The sequence below is a fragment of the Drosophila mojavensis genome, unplaced genomic scaffold, assembly GCF_018153725.1.
Source record: "Drosophila mojavensis isolate 15081-1352.22 unplaced genomic scaffold, ASM1815372v1 contig_231, whole genome shotgun sequence".
NCBI classification, from domain to species: domain Eukaryota; kingdom Metazoa; phylum Arthropoda; class Insecta; order Diptera; family Drosophilidae; genus Drosophila; species Drosophila mojavensis.
Window position 1 is genome coordinate 9,626,771 of NW_025318772.1, and position 17,788 is coordinate 9,644,558.

Consider the following 17,788-nt stretch of genomic DNA (forward strand, 5'->3'; position numbering starts at 1 on the left):
AACATTGAATGTTTAAGTTTTCAGCTATCAATCATGATATATTGCTAATCATGATTATCGATTAAATGATCCCTATTCGGCTATCTCCTTCAAGGAAAGGGTAACTTATAGTCGATCACTTGCAGTTGAATTCCTTGCGCTGTGTTTGCTTTTAGGTACGCTGTTAAAAATGGCTTCCTTTATGACATTTTTTGGTTTTATGACTGCCATGTGGCAGGTTGACAGGCCAGCCAGCCAAGCAGGCAACCAACCAGCGACGGCCATAATTAGAGGCTAGACGTGGCTCAACGTTAGCCAAGCAACAATAGCAACAGCAACAGCAACAGTAAAGGCAACAGCAACAGCAACACACAACAATAGCAAACTCATATTTAATTTAAATGTCTCCATGATGTCCGCCAATTATTCGCTGTCACTGTGCGCCGTCTACTGTGACTGCAACTGCGACTGCGACTGCGATTGTGACTTTTGTGAATGGCTGTCAAACTTCTGGCCGAGCATTGTCAGCGAAATTCCCCCGAAGGCTAGCCTCTGCTCGATTGTTCAGAATTTTAATATGAAATTGCAGCTATGAGGGAAAAGGCTGAAAAACTAATTTGAAAAGAGCTTCGACTTGGCCTTAAATCCCGTTCAATCCATTGCCATAATCCAAATTGACATGCCAGCCGGCTGGCCAAGAGGTTGCGACTCGCAAAATCCTACTCTCTGCTGTCCTCCCACTCAGCCACTCTCTGGCTCTGTTCCACTTAGCCCCAGCCTCTGCTCTTTGCTTGTCTTGTTGACCAACCGCATGGCTGTTCATTTGTATTTGTATACCCTGCACACATTGAGCGCAGGACATGCAGGGTATATTGTTTCTGTGCCTGACATCTAGGAGTATATTTTGTCTACTCCAGATTAAAGCAGCCAACAAGTCCATTCGTCCGTCTGTAGTACATCCTTGATAAACTGACATATTTGAAGACCATTCCGATAAGATCCGTACTGCTGTGGGTATCTGCTAGTCGGGCGCTCTCAACTAGAGAGAATACTCTTCTCTGCTTTCATATACCGACTCGAGCAGTTGGATGGATGCCACCCTCTGTTGGTCACTTTCAATTTGGTTTTCTTTTTGCTGATTTTCGGCAATCACCCACATCTCCCACGTCCCTCTCTCCCTCGCTCTCATTCTCTGTCTCTGGCGCCTGTCATTTCACTAAGTGGACACAAATAGATTGTGGCTGCAGCTTCTGGCCGTTGGCCGTTGGCCGTTGGCTGTTGGCCGTTGGCTGCTGTCCGCAGCTTGGCTCAATAATCAATCAAAAGCCTGGGCTGGCTTCCAGTTTCCACAAACTGTGCCAATTAGAGTCGAGAACCCCCTCTGACGAGAAAACAGGCTGGCGAGGCTGGCGAGGCTGGCTCGGCTGGCGCATGCAATGGCGCACAGCCCAAAGGATCTCTCCACCGAGCCTCATTACAAGCTAACAAAGAAATAAAAACCCACAAAATTGTCCAATTAAACGCAATTTATGCGATATATTTCCGAGTAGCAAAGCGGCAAAAGACAGCCAAATTGAAAAGGTGACTCTCTGGAAGTTTCAATAAAAATACCATTTGATCGCCCGACAGAGCGACTCGTCTGCCGCTCCGTCTGCAACATTGTGTGGCGCCTTCCCTTTCAACTTGTTGGCAAATGGTTTACTTCCTCAACCAGCGGCCGACCACCTTGCCAACTCGTAGGAGTCGCAGTCGAGGCTAATGTGACAGCAACCAACACTTTAAGATCCCTCTCTGAGTGAGAGAAAGAGAGGGAGGGAGTGAGAACTACCTGCTGACTGTCGACCTGGCGGCATTCTCTGTGTTTGTTTTGCCTTTGAAGCGCAGCAAAAACACGTAATATATTTATAATGAAAGGCCGCCAGGATTATCATTATAGAGAACTCCTCTCCAGTCCGCTAATTGTTGTTGGTTTTTTCTTCCCCTTTGTGTTTCTTTTTGTCGGGCTATATAGCATATGGCATTAGAATATTATATATATCCTGCCTCAAAGCGACATACATCAAAATTAATGTGAATTAAATTAAATTTCGCTCGTTAAGGCACTCAAATGCTTGACAACAGGATTTAGTAACTAAGACTCTATTCCGTTGGATAACTTTAATGCAAATGACGAGGAATCCCTTGGGGAAGGGATTTCATCTTCTAGTTCCTGTCATGTCACAGGACATGAAATGTATTCGAAAACAGCAAGAAATCATACGATCTTGATGGGCTCGTAACAGCATCGAACTTAGACTACATAGACTACTACTTCATTACAATTTCATTATTTGTTTGTCATGGTTATCTTTGAGATATTATAAATAATAATACTTCTATTTATTTATATATTATATGTATGTATAGAATAAAATTTATTTGCAAATAACCAATAAGATGTATTAAAATTTAAGTTTTAGATCTAAATCAAGACGATCAACCTATATACATATATATGCCACCTGACGATTCACATATTTATACCTTTATAGATGAACATATCAATGAGAGATTCTTCCAGCACATGCCTCAAGCCTAAATCCAAAAGAGTTCTGATAAATATTAAAACAGTTTGTTGATTTCTTTGATTTCGTAATGTATTTATTTCAGTTAGTTATATCTTGCAATAGTTATTTATAATTATAATACTAGGTAATGCCATTCGACTTACGAACTAACATACAATACAAGCCGTATATTTAAAATTCTTTTATACTTTATGAGCTATTACATATATATATGTGTATGCTTTATAGAGTTGACATTTTGTGAGCCTTTGAGAGGTGTTGGGCAACTGAAGTTGAAAATTAAATCATGCAAACACTGCGCTACAAACTAAAGGAAACTACTTAAACTTACGTCGAGTTCTTAAGCATATGATTATATGGTGTAACTGTATTTTATGTGGAAAGTAAAGCTAAATATTTACAAATTGATTGATTCGTCTTCTTCGGGGCTTCGCTGGGCCCATTCCGTTCGTTTTTCAACTCTATTTACAAAGCAAACTTTATCACAAATAAACCTTATACACATACGCACACACACATGTGCAGATAGTGCTATGTGTATGTGCATATATACGATCTACCATTTGACAATTAGCAGCCCGCTGCATGGGACGCCTCCGCCCAGGGCTGCAGGCCGTGCAGCGCCGCCAGCGGAGCTCCATTTACGCCGGACTGTGAGCTGAGCGGCGCAGCGGGTGGCGCAAAGCCCTTACTAATGGCCTCCGCCTGCAGTGATAACATCAGCCGATTGGCTGCCTGTCGCTCCGCCTCGCGCTCCTCCGCCGTCTGACGCCTGCAAGCAAAGAGAGAGAAAGAGAGAGAGAGTGAGTGAGATTTGATGAGCTTTATCTATAAGTTGACATCGACTAATGTGCATATTCATTATGGCTAAAGTACACATGGCTAGCTAGACCTATATAGCCGACAGGCTGGGCAAAGTAATCGAATCAAATATGCTGATTGCCCACAATTCACAATGCACACTTATAGCCTGGCCCCGGCTTTTTCGCTTTTGTTTTATTGAAAATTAATTTCGAGTCGCTTTGCCGTTAAATTACATTTTAAATGTTGCGCTTAAGTGGGATTTAAGAGCGGCAACAACTCCTGTGGCCATCAATAATTCAACTGTAATTGCAACTGCGCTTCGCTGCTGCAGCAACAGTTCCATTCCCAGCCATTCCATTCCCATTCGCATTGCCCTTTCCCAGTTCCACTTCCATTGCCAGTTGTTGCAACTGTAAATGCAATTTCGCATTGCTGCAGCATTTGCTTCATTCCCTTTCATTCCCCTTTACTCTTCTTCCTTCTACTTCCCATTCTCCTTCCAGTTCCATTTTAGTCTTGCGCTTTCCCTTTGCCTTTGCATCTTGCGTTTGCGCAGCATTTGTGCTCTAATTGTGGCCACACACACAAACACCAACACCAGCACACACACACAAACACTCATACAGACAGATAGACTGCCGTTAGGGTGGTTGTTTTGCCTTTGCGCCATATTGAATATTTCATGATCTAATGAAGTTCTTATGGTTGCCAGCTAAAGTTTTTGTCCCGTGTAATTACTATCCTAAATACTTAGCTCGTTAGTTCGAGTGTATGTCTACGTGTGTGTGTGTGTGTGTGTGTGTGAGAGTGTGCGACCCACACATATCATTTGTAGTATTACATGTAGTTAAATATGCTATCATTAAGGCTTTCATCAGCAATGTCATCATTCAAACTAAAAGTTCATAACTCGAATGCGAGCTTATTAAAAATTCATCAATCTCATTGCCGAATTGGATGATTGTTAGCTGAATGGCAAAAGAGATAAAACAGGTAATTTCGTGCATAGAACTTATTTTGATATTTGCTCTGACCCCTACTAGAAGATATGTATACATATTTTGGTCCACTCTAATTCAATTATTGTTCAACAGCAACAGCAACAATAACTGCAATTTCTATGTCTGACATTCGGTTTGAGTGAGTTATATATTATGCGACTATGGGTAGTATTTCACTTTTACTTTCTGGCATTTTTTGGATGCTTTATCTGCGAGGCATTTTTACAGCTACCGCATGAAAAATTCAACAAAAATTGATTAAAAACTCCAAAGGCAAAGTAAACTATGTGTGTGTATGTGTGTGTGAGCTTAATTTGAGCGGAACAGAGACAGAGAGAGAGAGAGAAAGAGAGCGCTAGAGGCAGGCAGGCAAAGCTCTGTGTGTGTATGATTGAGTATGTGTGCGGGCTTGATTTAAGCGGAACTGAGAGACAGAGAGAGAAAGAGCGAGTGAGGTAGAGACAGAGACAGACGACAGCCTCTGGGCTTAATTGAAGCGCAACAGAGACAGAAATAGAGGCAGCACGACTGTAATTTATCTTGTGCAGCACGAGAGTTTTTTGTTTTTTGGGTTTTTTGTTTTTATCGAGGTGGAAATGGAAAACGCTTTACAAATGTTAACTGTTTGTCTTTTGGCGCCAGGGCGATGAAAATGTTGCTGTTGTTGTTGTTGTTGTTGTTGCTGTGTTCACGATAAATAATGGGCAGGCATTAGGCTAAAATGTTTATTAAAGCACGACACACTCGCACACAAACAGGGAGAGAGAGAGAGAGAGAGAGAGGGAGAGAGGGAGAGAGAGAGAATGAGCAGGAGCGGAAGAAAAATCGGGGCAGCGGGTGATAAATGTGGTAACAAATTTAATGGCAAGTCAATTGTCGCGCTGTTAGCAGCTGCTCAAGTGCCAGCCGAAAGCAGCTAATTAAAATCATTTCATAGACGCACACACACACACACACATAGAGAAAATAATGTTTTTGGGGCTCTCTGGTAATTATCTTTCAAGACATAACAATTTAGCCAGTCCATTAATTGGCTGGCCCCAGCAAGTCCCGCAGGACTTGGCCAAGATTTCGGCCTGGGCAGGACACGTGCCTTAACGTCGCAGCTTCAAACTTAATTTACAAATGGCCAAACGCAGCTGCAATTAATTTCATTTGATTTTCTTTCTCGCTTTGTTTTTGCTTTTGGCCCAGCAAACTTTGCTCTTTGCCAAATTGATTTTTCGTCTTGCGGTTCAAGTTTTTGCCAACAACTTCTTCAGGCCAAACTCACACACACACGCATTCACACACGCGCATAGTTCATTTGTCATTGTGTGCGTGTGTAAATTTTTAATTAGACAGCTTTCAGCAGCTACGCCAAAAACTTTGCCATATGCCGCACAATTAATTTCGTGTGAGTTTTGCTACTCGAATTTAAGATTCGCCCCAACATCCTGCCTTCCCCACACCCATCCTGCCCTGCCCAAGTCTTTGTCTTTGTGTTTGATGCATGGCCGTGTAATTAAAAAGGGTTTAACGGCAAGTTGTTTTATGCGCAGGTTGCTAATTAAATTATGCATACTCTTCCAGTATCCAGCAGCTTAAGAGCGGCTAATTGGAAATGGAAATACCCTGTAGTAAATAATGAGATATGCTGGTTCTAGTTTGTTTGTCACTAAAAATATTTGAATCGGATATCATCTTTTACTTATCATGTTTACTCTCATAGCAACTGCCCAAAAAAAATATACCTCACACAGGCGTCGCCCGTTCGCTGGGTATTCAATTCCTGCAAATCTTTGCCCAAGCAGACAACCGTTAGACGCCGTCATTTGTTTGGCCCCAGCGCAAATAAAACAAAGTGCGCAATGACATGCCATTTTTTCTCTTCCACTGACAGACATGCTGTCTCTGTCACACCCGCGCCAGCACGCGCTCGCCATCTAGCGCTTTCTAACTGTTGTCTGTCTGCCATTTGCTTGACTTGGCGACTTTTTGATGCCCTTTCGAAGCTTGTTGCGAATAGCATATAATAGATAATAAAATATTAGATAGCTGTATAAATATCAGACTGTGTTATTAAGTCTCCTTAATTAGAATCAAATGAGAATCTTCATGTTGTTGCACGTGAAAGCCTTTCACACAACAGTTGGAATATATTTCCAAGTATGCTTAGAAAGGGTATTTGAGCTCGTCAGAGCGCAGCCAACTGTGTTTTGCTTGTTATTTCTTTTTCGCTGCTCCTTTTAATTTCTTGTTCGCTAAACACATTGTCAAATTGACGGGCAACAAGCTTCATTCAATTGCTCAGTCTTCTTCTTCTTCTTCTTGTTAATTATTAAGTGTTGTTGTTGCTTTTTCTTTTTTATTGCCGCTGTTGTTGTTGCTGGCAAGCGAAGGCCTCTGATTCATGCCTTGTCTTTGTTAAAAACGAGTTACAAAAAAAAAAAAAAAAAAAAAGTAAAAGAAAAAACAACAAACATATTTTGAAATCTTTGAAGTGTACATAACTCATACGCCATGTTGAACGGTGCTAATTATTCAAATTACTTGGCGCGCAGTTGCATTAAGGCAATTATGTGAAATATACATAAATATATGTATATATGTACATAAGTATATGTAAATGTAGTTGTATTTACGAGACATACATAATCATGGGGCTTGTTTAATGCCGTTGCCATTTCACTTAGCCACAAACGAGCCGTGGCCATTGCCGTTAACAAAATTGCGTTTTACATCATTAATTTTTACGAGCTAAACTAGGTCCAAAATGGCTGATAAGCTCTAAGAGCCAAACAGCCAACAGCCAAGAGGACTTGGCCAAAAGGCAGTGCCAGCCAAGGGAGTGTGGGGGAGGGAGAGAGTGTGGGAGAGAGACGGGTCTGGCTTCTGGCTTCTGGCGTTGTCGTGCTGTGGGAGCTGAGCCTGCTAAGCGGCAATTAACGCGTCTCAAATGCGCCCACTGTAAAAAGTTTCGTTGCTGTTGCTTGAGGGCAGAAGGCAAAACAAATAATAGTCGACTGTGCTCGACTAGCAGATACCCAGTGCATGGGTTTCATGAGAACAGGTGTGTAGTGGAAAACAAATCCAAGGTATTTATATTTCTTTCTACTTAAGAAATTCTCTGGATAATATGGCAATAATTACAGTTTGTCATAATATATATTATATATTGTATTGACTTTCAGCATATACTGAGATGGACAGATAGTTCAAAGCCTTTTCCTGAGGTACATTCTTATACTATCTATCCTATCCTTATACTATCTAAGTTGGGCCACATCTCTCAGTCGCTTTCATTGGGTGTAGGGTAGCGTTGCTCAGCTTTTGAAAAGTTTTTCGTTTGTCATTATCATAATGGTAATTGCATATGGTCATATCATGTATCATAAATGTAGGGACGGGGCGGTGCTCTGTAGTGGGCGAGGGAATTATTTTGTTATAATTCTAATGTTAATAATAAAATAGAAAGCAATTTGAGACACGCAACGGCGTTCAACGCATCAATGCCTCATTAAATTAGAGACAAACAAGCGCGTGACATGTTTATAGCTGGCATAATATGCGTACACTGAGCGAAATGGAGGAAAGCTAACTTTACGGAAATATCTTTGAATTATTAAGGTGAGTATGGGGAATTATTTGGCGACATTCAAAATTTTGCCCCGCTTAATAAAGTGTTTTAATTTTGTATGTAAAGAAGATTTTCTTCGAGTGTAAATAATTCTACATATAATTAGAGGGAAGGGAGCTCATATGCTTGATAAGGCAGCGATTCCATAGTTGAAATTGTTCATTAAATTCCATTTGCTCTACACTGAGGTAAATACATTCACTGCAGGGGAAATAAATCAAGGTAATGAATAAACAGCTGTGCAGCTTATAAATTATTTTATATGTAGACATTATATGTATTTTAAATAGATACATATATGAACATCTATAGTACTAGATACTCTATCCAGCCATGAAGTTTAAATAAATTAAGAGCAAATCAAGGCTCAAGTAGACTCGAGCATATCAAGATCTATTTGTGGATAATAATAGTCTAGACAGCTAGTTTATTAAATGATATTTTGTCATTATTTCTGAACAATATTAAATACATTTATGACTAAATTAAAAAACAAATATTTTCGTTTTTAAATTATTTAGTTTGAAATATAGTTTAGATTTTTAAAAATCTTGCCCAACTGGAACGATTTGATTTATTTGCATTTATTTTCGGAAAATATAAAATTGATGATTTCTTATCAATTATTTTTATACCCTGAACCCATTGAAAATGGGAAATCAGGGTATAATGGTTTTGTGAAAAGTATGTAACAGGCAGAAGGAATCATCGCAGACCCCATAAAGTATATATATTCTTGATCAGGACGACGAGCTGAGTCGATATAGCCCTGTCCGTCTGTCCGTCCGTCCGTCCGTATGAGCAAAAGGATCTCAGAAGATGTAAGAGCTAGAGAGCTGAAATTTGGCATGCATACTCGTGTATACCATAGGCAGTACAAGTTTGCTTTATTTTTTCGATAACTCATCAGATAACTTTTTTATCGAGAATAATCGAAAAATCGACATTGTTTTTTCAGCCCAGTTTGAACACTTTTAAGCCTGGAGACTTCAAATTTGCGTTGTATATAGAGTTAATAGACACAAAGATTTTGTAATTTACAGATTTTGGATACCACGCCCCATTCGCCCCCAATTTGTAAAAAACGCATTTCAAGTACTAGAGACTTGTGATTTGGAATGTACACACATTTTAACCATATGATTACGCTCTGAAAGTTTCATTAAGATTGTATGTCTACAAAAGAAATTATTCAACAAATAAATTCTCGTAATATTGCCCACATTGCAGCCCAAGCGCAGCCGCTGCTTACTGCGCAGTTAGCAGAGCGCGTGCTTATAAGTGCATGTGTATGTATGTGTGCATACAAGAAGTCCAGAATGATTAGAATATCAGCTTGGAGGGTTCAGGGTATCTCTTAGTCGAGCAGTCTCGACTGGAGCCTTCTTACTTGTTAAATGCTACTTTGTAATTATTTTGTTTTGAGCAATATAGAAAAAGTTATTCTAATGCAGAAAGAAATAGATAAATTTCCTGAATTTCTAGATTTTGAACAGACCTCGAACATGACTCAAACTATTTTTCAGGCTTTAATTTATAGAAAATATTTGTATAATTATAGTAAATATTTTCAAGAATATATTGCTGAAGCTCATGTTTCCAATAAAATGTAACTAATCCAGCAACTGCAAGAGTTCTAAATGCATATACTCTATAAGTCACATTTATTTTCATATCTGCTTAATATAACTTAAGCTGAATTATGATTATGTTTTTCATAGCCTCCATTTTGTGTGCTGCTTATCATCGTTTGCCTAATAGGAAACCCTCGGCTCATTATGGAGCAAGCGCTGCAGATGACTGAGCAAACTAGATACGAAAACGAATCCACCCCCGCAGAGGGCCAACCCCTAAACGGAACGCAGTGTGGGTGGGTCAGAGCCAGAGCCGGAGACGAGGCGGGGGAGGTTTGCGCTTTTTCATTTAATGTGCTCATGCATAATGGAAAAACCTTTTACCCCCAGATATAAAAGTGAGCTATATATACATATATACACGTATATATTTATATTTTTCTCTCTTTTTTCTAGTTTAAAGAGGCGTGGCAGGGGGGCGGTGGAAAAGGGCGTTAGCTGTCAGCACTTGAGAGCATTGCATATTGATTTTTGTTGTTCCCTAAAACTGTAGAACTTACCTCCATTTGGTGCGACGATTCTGAAACCACGTTTTCACCTGTGCATCGGTCATCTTGAGGCCGCGTGCGAGTGCCGCCCGCTCGGCAGATGCCAAGTACTTTTGCTTGTGGAATCGCTTCTCCAGCTCAGCCACCTGGATGCGTGTGAACGAGGTGCGCGGCTTTTTTCGCTTGGGCGGCGTGCGATTCTGATACGGATGTCCGATGCGTCGGGCAATGGGAAAGGCAGCTGAAAGCAGAAGAGTCCTCAGTTAGCTGCAGTCCAGGCAATTAGTTAGGTATACATCAAACATATATAAGTATATCTAAATAGATAATAGGACATTTCCGATATTTGCTTCCGGCAGCCCTGTGACTGTGTGTGACCTCTGTCTACCTGCTGTGAAATCAATTTGGTGAAGAGCCGGAGTCACTGACTCGAGTGCCTAATTGCCGCTGTCTGAGTGCGATCTTTAACCTTTATCATCAGAGGCAGAAGACGACGACGACGCACGCGACATCAATTTCATTCAAAAGGTTGAGTCATAAACTCTCCTCGTACTTCCTAGGATGCCTATGTGACCTAAGTCTAAGGCCGCCTTCGTCTCTCTTAATGGGTGCGCACTGTGCCGCTGGCTAACTGGCTAACTGGCTGGCTGTCCGTTTGTCCGCCTGGCGCTGAACCTTTTAAAATTCCAGCCAGTCGACTTACTTTCGCGTGTTGTTGTTTATTGTGTGCGATAAGACGAGCCAACCAAGCTACACCAACAGCAACAACAGCAACAACAACAACAAACTCAGCAACAAAATATTAAAACGTTGTCGTCGTCGTCGTTGTCCTCGACGACAATCGGCCGAAACCGGCTTGACCAACGGCTCATAGGGGTCATTTGTTAGTTAGATCTGGCTAAATATTTAAGCACATTAAAATTACTCGAAGATGCGAACCCAAATGCAAAATAACCTCTGTAATAGGTATAAAATCATTTTCTAATTAATTATAAAGACTAGAGTGGAATGCATTGAGTATTTCCCAAGAAAATTGAGTAAATTGAATGAAGGAAAATCTATAGGTGTTCTGAAGAGCTAATTCAGCTGAATTTTATGTACACATTACGAGTTTATATGCTTTACGGTATGTGTGATGCATCTTCTTACATCTAGACCTTTTAAGAGGCCTTCCCCAAGCGATCTATGTACAGAGGTATATCTAAATAGCTCTATCAGTAAAGGCCACAGCCCGAACTTAAATTTCAGGTGATTGCCATTATTTTTCCTACATAAATTGCAGATTGTGCGTGTGCCTGTTTCTTCTCCTTTATAAAATGTACCTATTCCATAAACCATGCTCGTAATTTCCTTCATTTTCTAATCGCTAAAGAGCTTCAAATGCTATCATATTTGCAGCTCAGCTGAATTCTTTCACTTGCTTTTTATATCCGCAGAAACTTTGTTTCGCTTAAGGCAACTCTCAATTGGCCGCAATAAAAAGCCCAACAAAATGGCAAAAATTTCCATCAATCGGAAAAGTCTCGACCCCGAATACCGTTATGTATGGCTGGGTGTTAAGCTGACAAATCATGTTTTTTATTGTGACTTCGCCCAGGAACCCTTCAATTTCCATTTGCCCTCAGCAGAAATGGATGTGGGACGCGTGCTCGGAAGGGTTTGAATGCCATTTGAATATTTCAGGTAATATCAATTTCAATAAAAAGCCATTTATCGCACCACATAAGCAGGCGCTCATATCCTTAAAGGATGCGAAGTCAAGCACTCATTCGCGTAAGCATAATTTTATGGCTTACCAGCAAATCCCGCCCCTCCCCTCAGTCGGATTTCTCTTATTTATGATGTTTTGGCTCAGTTCTTGGTGTATCTTAAAGATACTCTCACAACCTGTCTGTGGGCTGTGGTGGCTGCTGCCGTTGCTGCTGTTGCCGTTTGCGTTACCGAAAATACGTAAAATAATGCTAAAAGCTTTTAGCATGCATTATTGATGGCGCCTGTGGCCGAGACAGAGGCTGAGACTAGCGGCGCTGGCTCACCTGGCGTATGCGCAATATGTAGCAGCCAAATATCTACACTCGAGCATTTAAACTTTGAACTTGCATGCGATTTGGCCACTTTTTGGCTAGAAAGGGCTAAAAATTTAATTGGCGCCCGCTGCGTGCGCCTGTCAGCAGAAAGTTAAAGCAACGGCATTCCAATTAACATGCAACGCTTATTAATCATAAGAGTAAACGCGAGAGGGAGAGGGAGAGAAGGGGAGAGAGCTGGAGCGGCCAATGGGCAAAGGGTCACACTGTGACGCTGGCTCGTTTGTCTTGTTAATGAAAAAAGCCAAGGCGCCAGCTTATCAGCAAAGCCGCAGCGACACACGGCCCTCACACAAGCACACTCATTCACACAGACACCAACACGAGCACAGAGCGACAGATGTCGCTGACGAAGTTGTTGACAAAACGAAACTGGTCAAAGGAAGCTTCACTCGCTCTCCCTCTCCCTCAGCCGACACTCTCATATAAGCATGACAAAGAGAAAGAGTGTGGCCAAGTTCAGTTTAGCTTGCATATCGGATCTCCCTCTCCCGCTCTCTCCCTTCTGATCCGTTCTTTCTGTTTGTAGGCTGCGCAGCTCCCTCTCGCACTCGCACACTCACACACTCACACATTCGCACACTAGCTGAGACTAATTAAATGCTGCCCATGTCAGTTGAGGCCGCGTCGCATTGAAGTGTGGTATGCTGGCGATAAATAAGCCAGGCCGAGCCAAGTCCGCAGCTCACTTGAAGACCGCCCAAAGTGTAATTAATTCCTTTTTCGGGGGCACAGCGCGAAATTAAAAAGTCATGTAAACCAGCTCATTAAAATAACTAAAAAATAAAACAAAAACCAAAACAAAAACTAAACTAAAACGAAAACGAAAAGGCATATAAAATAAGGAGCGCAGCGGATGTTGGCCATAAAAGCAAATCGCACCGCGATCGTCCAGCTAAGCAGCTTTGCGGCTCACAAATATGAGTTAATGCAGCCAACTTCCTACTAACTGGGCCCCGGCAAGCCCAGGCGAGTCCAGTCGAGCCCAGTCGACTGACAGCACAGCTGATAAAAAGGGTATGCAGATTCGTAATAAAATCAACGCGTTCTCATTATTTAAGCGGCTCGCGCTGTTCGAACAACCGAAGCTCATAATGTAAACAAATTAAGGAAGCGAACAGCGAGCATCCATCCAGCTCGGATCGAACATACCTATACCAACACATACGCATATATGTATGGGTATTTATAAACAGATGCCTATACCTATATGCAAATGAGTAGAGCAAAACTTTTGCTTCTGGGCGGTTTTTTGTTCTTTGGCTTTGACTTAAGCTGCGATTGTGCATTTGAAGGCAAACATGTTTTTATACTTTAGGGCGTGTGTGTGCCAGTGTCTGCATGTGTGTGCAAGTGTGTGTGTGAGTGCGTATGTGTGTGGCACTGCTTGGGCAAATGACATGCCGACAGGCATGTTGGCTTAAAAGACTTCTCTGATCGCGCTTATTAGGAAAGGAACACACAGTCACAGTCTACAGGCTGCGGCACACACACACACACACACTCACATATCCACATACTCTCTCACACTCATGTGACGCATGTACATCGTAACAGTAGCTGTTGCTTGTTATTTGGGGGCTACCTCACTTTTAACCGTGAGCTTCACTCACCTGCCAGCCGATCCTTGACCGCCTGATGGGCGAGCGCCGCATGGTGCAACGGCGGCAGCGCCCAGGTGAGCGGCGTGCGCTGCGGCGGCACACGTAGCACATGACCGGCAGCCGCTGCCGCTGCCGACGGATAAAGATGCGGATACGAGTAAAGCGCTGCGGCGCTGCCATAAGTCGAATTGGCAATGCTGCTGGCCAATTTATAGGCGGCCAAATCGTGTTCATCTGCCTGCAGCTCTTTCTCTTCAATATTTCTATCCAAATTGCTGTTGTTGTTGTTGTTGCTACTGCTGTTGTTGTTGTTGTGTTGGCTGCTGCTGTTGATGCTGTTATTGTTGTTGTTGTTGTTGGTTTCAAAGGGTTTCGAGAGCAGGCGCGATATACTGAAGGGCAGATTTTCGCTGGATGAGGAGCGCGTCTGCTCCGATTGTAGTGATTCGCTAAAGGAAAGAGACAGGGGAGAGAGAGAGAGAGAGAGAGAGAATGAGTGAAATACAAGTTATTATTATTGTTGTTGCTCTCATTAATATTAAAAGTGTCACTAGATAAGAGCGAGACAGAGAGAGTGAGACGGAGACAGATAGAACTAATTATGGCTAAAATGTTGCAAACTAAAATCTGAAAACATTTGCCCACGCATATGGCATACACTTAAAGAAAACTAATGGGTTTATTACGCAAACTGAAGACAAACAAATGGCAGAAAACAAGTTTAAAATTTTGAAATGTTTTATGAATGTAATTAACAGAACATTCATCAATTTAAATAGAGTTTAATGATTGAATTCAACGTAACAGCTTCAAATGGCTGGACTCCTTAAACTACTGTTAATTTCTAAGGTATGCAGATCAATGTTCTTCTCAAACTCTTATTCTTACATTGGTGTTGCTATCCCAGTAATAATCTGTAATCAGAATGCAGCTTCACTCGGAAAAGATTCTCATGCAACTTTACATTTAGATTAAAAATAATTTTGACAAGATACAAAATTTAATAAATATCATAGAAATAAGCATAAGAAATACTATTGTGGGATATTGATATATAAATTGTAGTTTGAATAGCAACACATATTTTATTGTTTATGTCATTATTATATTTCCAAAATATATTTGCATTTAAATTAAAAGTTATTTAATTAAATAAGCTCAGATCGAATCTAATTATTATTTCATCACAATCGAGTTGAGTACGACAATTTTTCTCCAAGTGTATTTCAGTAGTTATTGCTGCTGCTGCTCGATGTTGGCTGCTGGCTCTTGGCTCTTGACTGTGTTGCAGATAAGGCCTAAAGTATTGGCTGGAAATACGCAGAAATCATGTTTTCGTCTCGCGCTCAGCCTTCGCCTTCGTCAGCGTATATGCTGCGTATGCGTAATATTTCGCATGAATCTTGGCAAATTAAGTAATTATGCAAATGGCATTTGATTCGAATTCTATAAATCGCCAGTCCGATCTACACTTGACAAAAAGCATCAGCCTCAACGTCCATAAGTCAGCGCAACAACTATTTTATGAGCTTTCTTCTTTTGTCTCGCGACTCGCGGCTCACATTCGCTTCGCTTTATGTGTTTTCAGCTTCGCTTTATGGAGCATTCTCTATTAAAATGTTAATCCCATGTGATGCGCAGGGCCCCCCGACTGGGGCCTGGTCTTTGTGTTGCTCGAACTCGTTTGGCGCCCATTTGGGGAGCTGTTATCGCTGCGCGTTTTTGGCGCCTTACTAATGTGCCTTTTTATCGTCGGCAGAGTCGGCCATGCCCAGCTCTGTCATACCCTATAATTCCCTCTCTCTCTCTCTTTCTCTCTCTAGGCGCCTTTGTAAATTCAGGAAGTTTTCTTGGCGTCTGCTGCGGCTATTTATTAGCGTTTAAGAGCTTTGTTCACGCCAAACCCAAATTGGAGCGAGTCGAGAGCTCGTTTCAATGCGATTCGATTCGATTCGATTGTGAATGAAAGCGTTTATTGGATCAGCTTGTTAGCTATTCAAATGCGCCCAGAATGGGACTTTGTGTAGTCAGACAATGCGAACGTCATTTGAATATATTCATTTTATGGACTCATCTAATGATTAAGATAAGTTTCAAGTGTCGTTCCTGACTGCCTAATACTCTGTTTAAGTAGAGGGATGAGATTTGAAATGAGACTGAAAGAGGGTGAGAGTGGGAGAGAGAGAGAGAGAGAGAGAGAGAGAGAGAGAGAGAGAATCAGACTGATCTTGAGACAGAAAGAATGATCAAGATAAATAGAAAGAGGAAGAGTGAGATGGGGTTAGAAAGAGAAAGAGAGAGACAGAGAGAGAGAAGTTTGAGGCAGACTGGATAATAGATAAATAAGGAATGGAGACTTGATCTAATCGAATCGAAATCAATAGAGATGTTTACTATTGGAGCTGAAGAGTTTGTGAATAATTAAAGAGCTAAAAGTTAAGCGAAGTTTGAGTCTTAAATTTTTTTTTATCAAATTATAACAGCAACTGTGAGAATACAAAATGTTTACAAGCATGGCAGATCAAATTATATGTACAAATATGCCCTACCCCCTTGTTAACAGAGTATGATTATGAGAAGTTCTCAATACAATAACTAAGCCCAATTAAATTTGTTTTAAGTAGACATAAAAACATGAAAAGATCTGTTTGACACCAAAATCTTGTGTATATCTATGGGGCTATTCATATCTTTGTACAATTGTATTGACACCTGATTAATAGTTTACCTGAGCGGAGTTTCCGATTCGTCGTAGCAGCTGCCATTGTCCATGTCGACGTCTGAGCCGCTGCCGCAGGACATTCGTGAATCGGAGTCGACATCAACGTGTATTTCCTGCTCCTCAACATCTTCGCCGTGCTCGTGCTCGTGCTCGTGCTCGTGCTCGTGTTCATCCTCCTCGTGACTGGACATGTTGAGAGCTGTTAGGCTTATGTGAGGCGCCAATTTGAACAACACTTTTGTTTTTTCTATTTTTGATTATTCAGATATATGCATATACGTATATATCGGGATCTACTTATGAATCGAGTATTTCTTTTGCCTCACTCACTGCACAGTTGACGGCGCTTCGATTGGCTTCACACTTTGGCTTTGGCTTTAATGAAACGAGGCCGCGACGCGATTTCGTTAACCGTTAACCGGCTCGACAAATGGAACTGGGCTCAGATTTGAGATCGAGATCGATGAGTGACCGAAAAAACTCCGTGCTGCTAGCGGGCGCGTGCTGGCGGGCGTGAACGCTTTTCATAAATGCAACCAAAAATATGCCGACGGACTGTGTCGCTGCCGCAGTCGTTGTCTCGGTCGCTGCCTCAGTCGCTGCTCGTTAAGTGGCTTAGCGAGCACGCAAAACCAGTTCCGCTGACGCCGGCAGCGCTGTCGCCGTCGTCGTCGCAGTCGCCGTAGTCGCCGCGGCTGCTTCCCTCCTGTTTGGTTAGCTTTAACGAGCCTGTTTGCCACCTTGTTTGAACCTAACCTACCATAATAAACGCACGCCTACCCTCCCCCGCGCACTTGCCTACGCCTGTGGTGGTTGCTCTGCCGTGGCTCCGCCTCGCGCGTGTTTGCCTCTCGCTCGCTCGGCTCGCTCTCTCGCTCGCTGCGCCGGCGCGCTCGCCTGTGCTGAGGTGGACAAACCGGTCTGGGTCTGCGCGTCGCTTGGCAGCACTGGCCGGCAGCCGTGCAGCAATTGGCGCAGTGGGCGTGACACTGCCGGCCTCTGATTGGTCGCTGCGGCGCAGTTAGTCGAACAGTTACAGTTAGCGCTTGCTTGCCAGTGGGAGTGAGTGTGAGAGGGAGAGGGAGAGGGACGGGGTCGGGGAGCTGCTTTTGCATTTGCGACGACATTTTAAATGGAAAACGTTTTGCTTTTGGGGTTTTTATTACGCACGGAGACGAAAGCACGAAGAGAATGTATTTTCATTTTGATTGCTTCTATTTTCGGCTTAGCGATGCGAAGCGAGGCGAAGCGTTCCGCCATCTCGTTCCTGTGCGAGCAGGCCA

The 17,788-nt window shown here is 42.2% G+C and overlaps 1 protein-coding gene across 1 annotated transcript; it reads right to left on the reverse strand.

Moving 5' to 3' along the window:
* Positions 1-2,616: 2,616 nt before the first annotated feature.
* On the reverse strand, positions 2,617-17,001 carry LOC26528638 (T-cell leukemia homeobox protein 3). The gene is made up of 4 exons (XM_032728122.2): positions 16,512-17,001; positions 13,793-14,232; positions 10,105-10,333; positions 2,617-3,318 (listed from the first exon to the last, which is right to left on the reverse strand). Exons 1-4 carry the CDS (start codon positions 16,694-16,696, stop codon positions 3,117-3,119), a joined length of 1,056 nt encoding a protein of 351 aa, XP_032584013.2. The 5' UTR covers positions 16,697-17,001; the 3' UTR covers positions 2,617-3,116.
* Between the last annotated feature and the right edge of the window lie 787 nt (positions 17,002-17,788).

Excerpts from the sequence above, each read along its gene's own strand:
- LOC26528638 (XM_032728122.2), bottom strand. The coding sequence starts at position 16,696 with ATGTCCAGTCACGAGGAGGATGAACACGAGCACGAGCACGAGCACGAG. Across the intron at positions 10,334-13,792 it reads GGTCAAGGATCGGCTGGCAG|CTGCCTTTCCCATTGCCCGA; the intron begins GTGAGTGAAGCT and ends TTCTGCTTTCAG. Across the intron at positions 3,319-10,104 it reads AATCGTCGCACCAAATGGAG|GCGTCAGACGGCGGAGGAGC; the intron begins GTAAGTTCTACA and ends CTTTGCTTGCAG.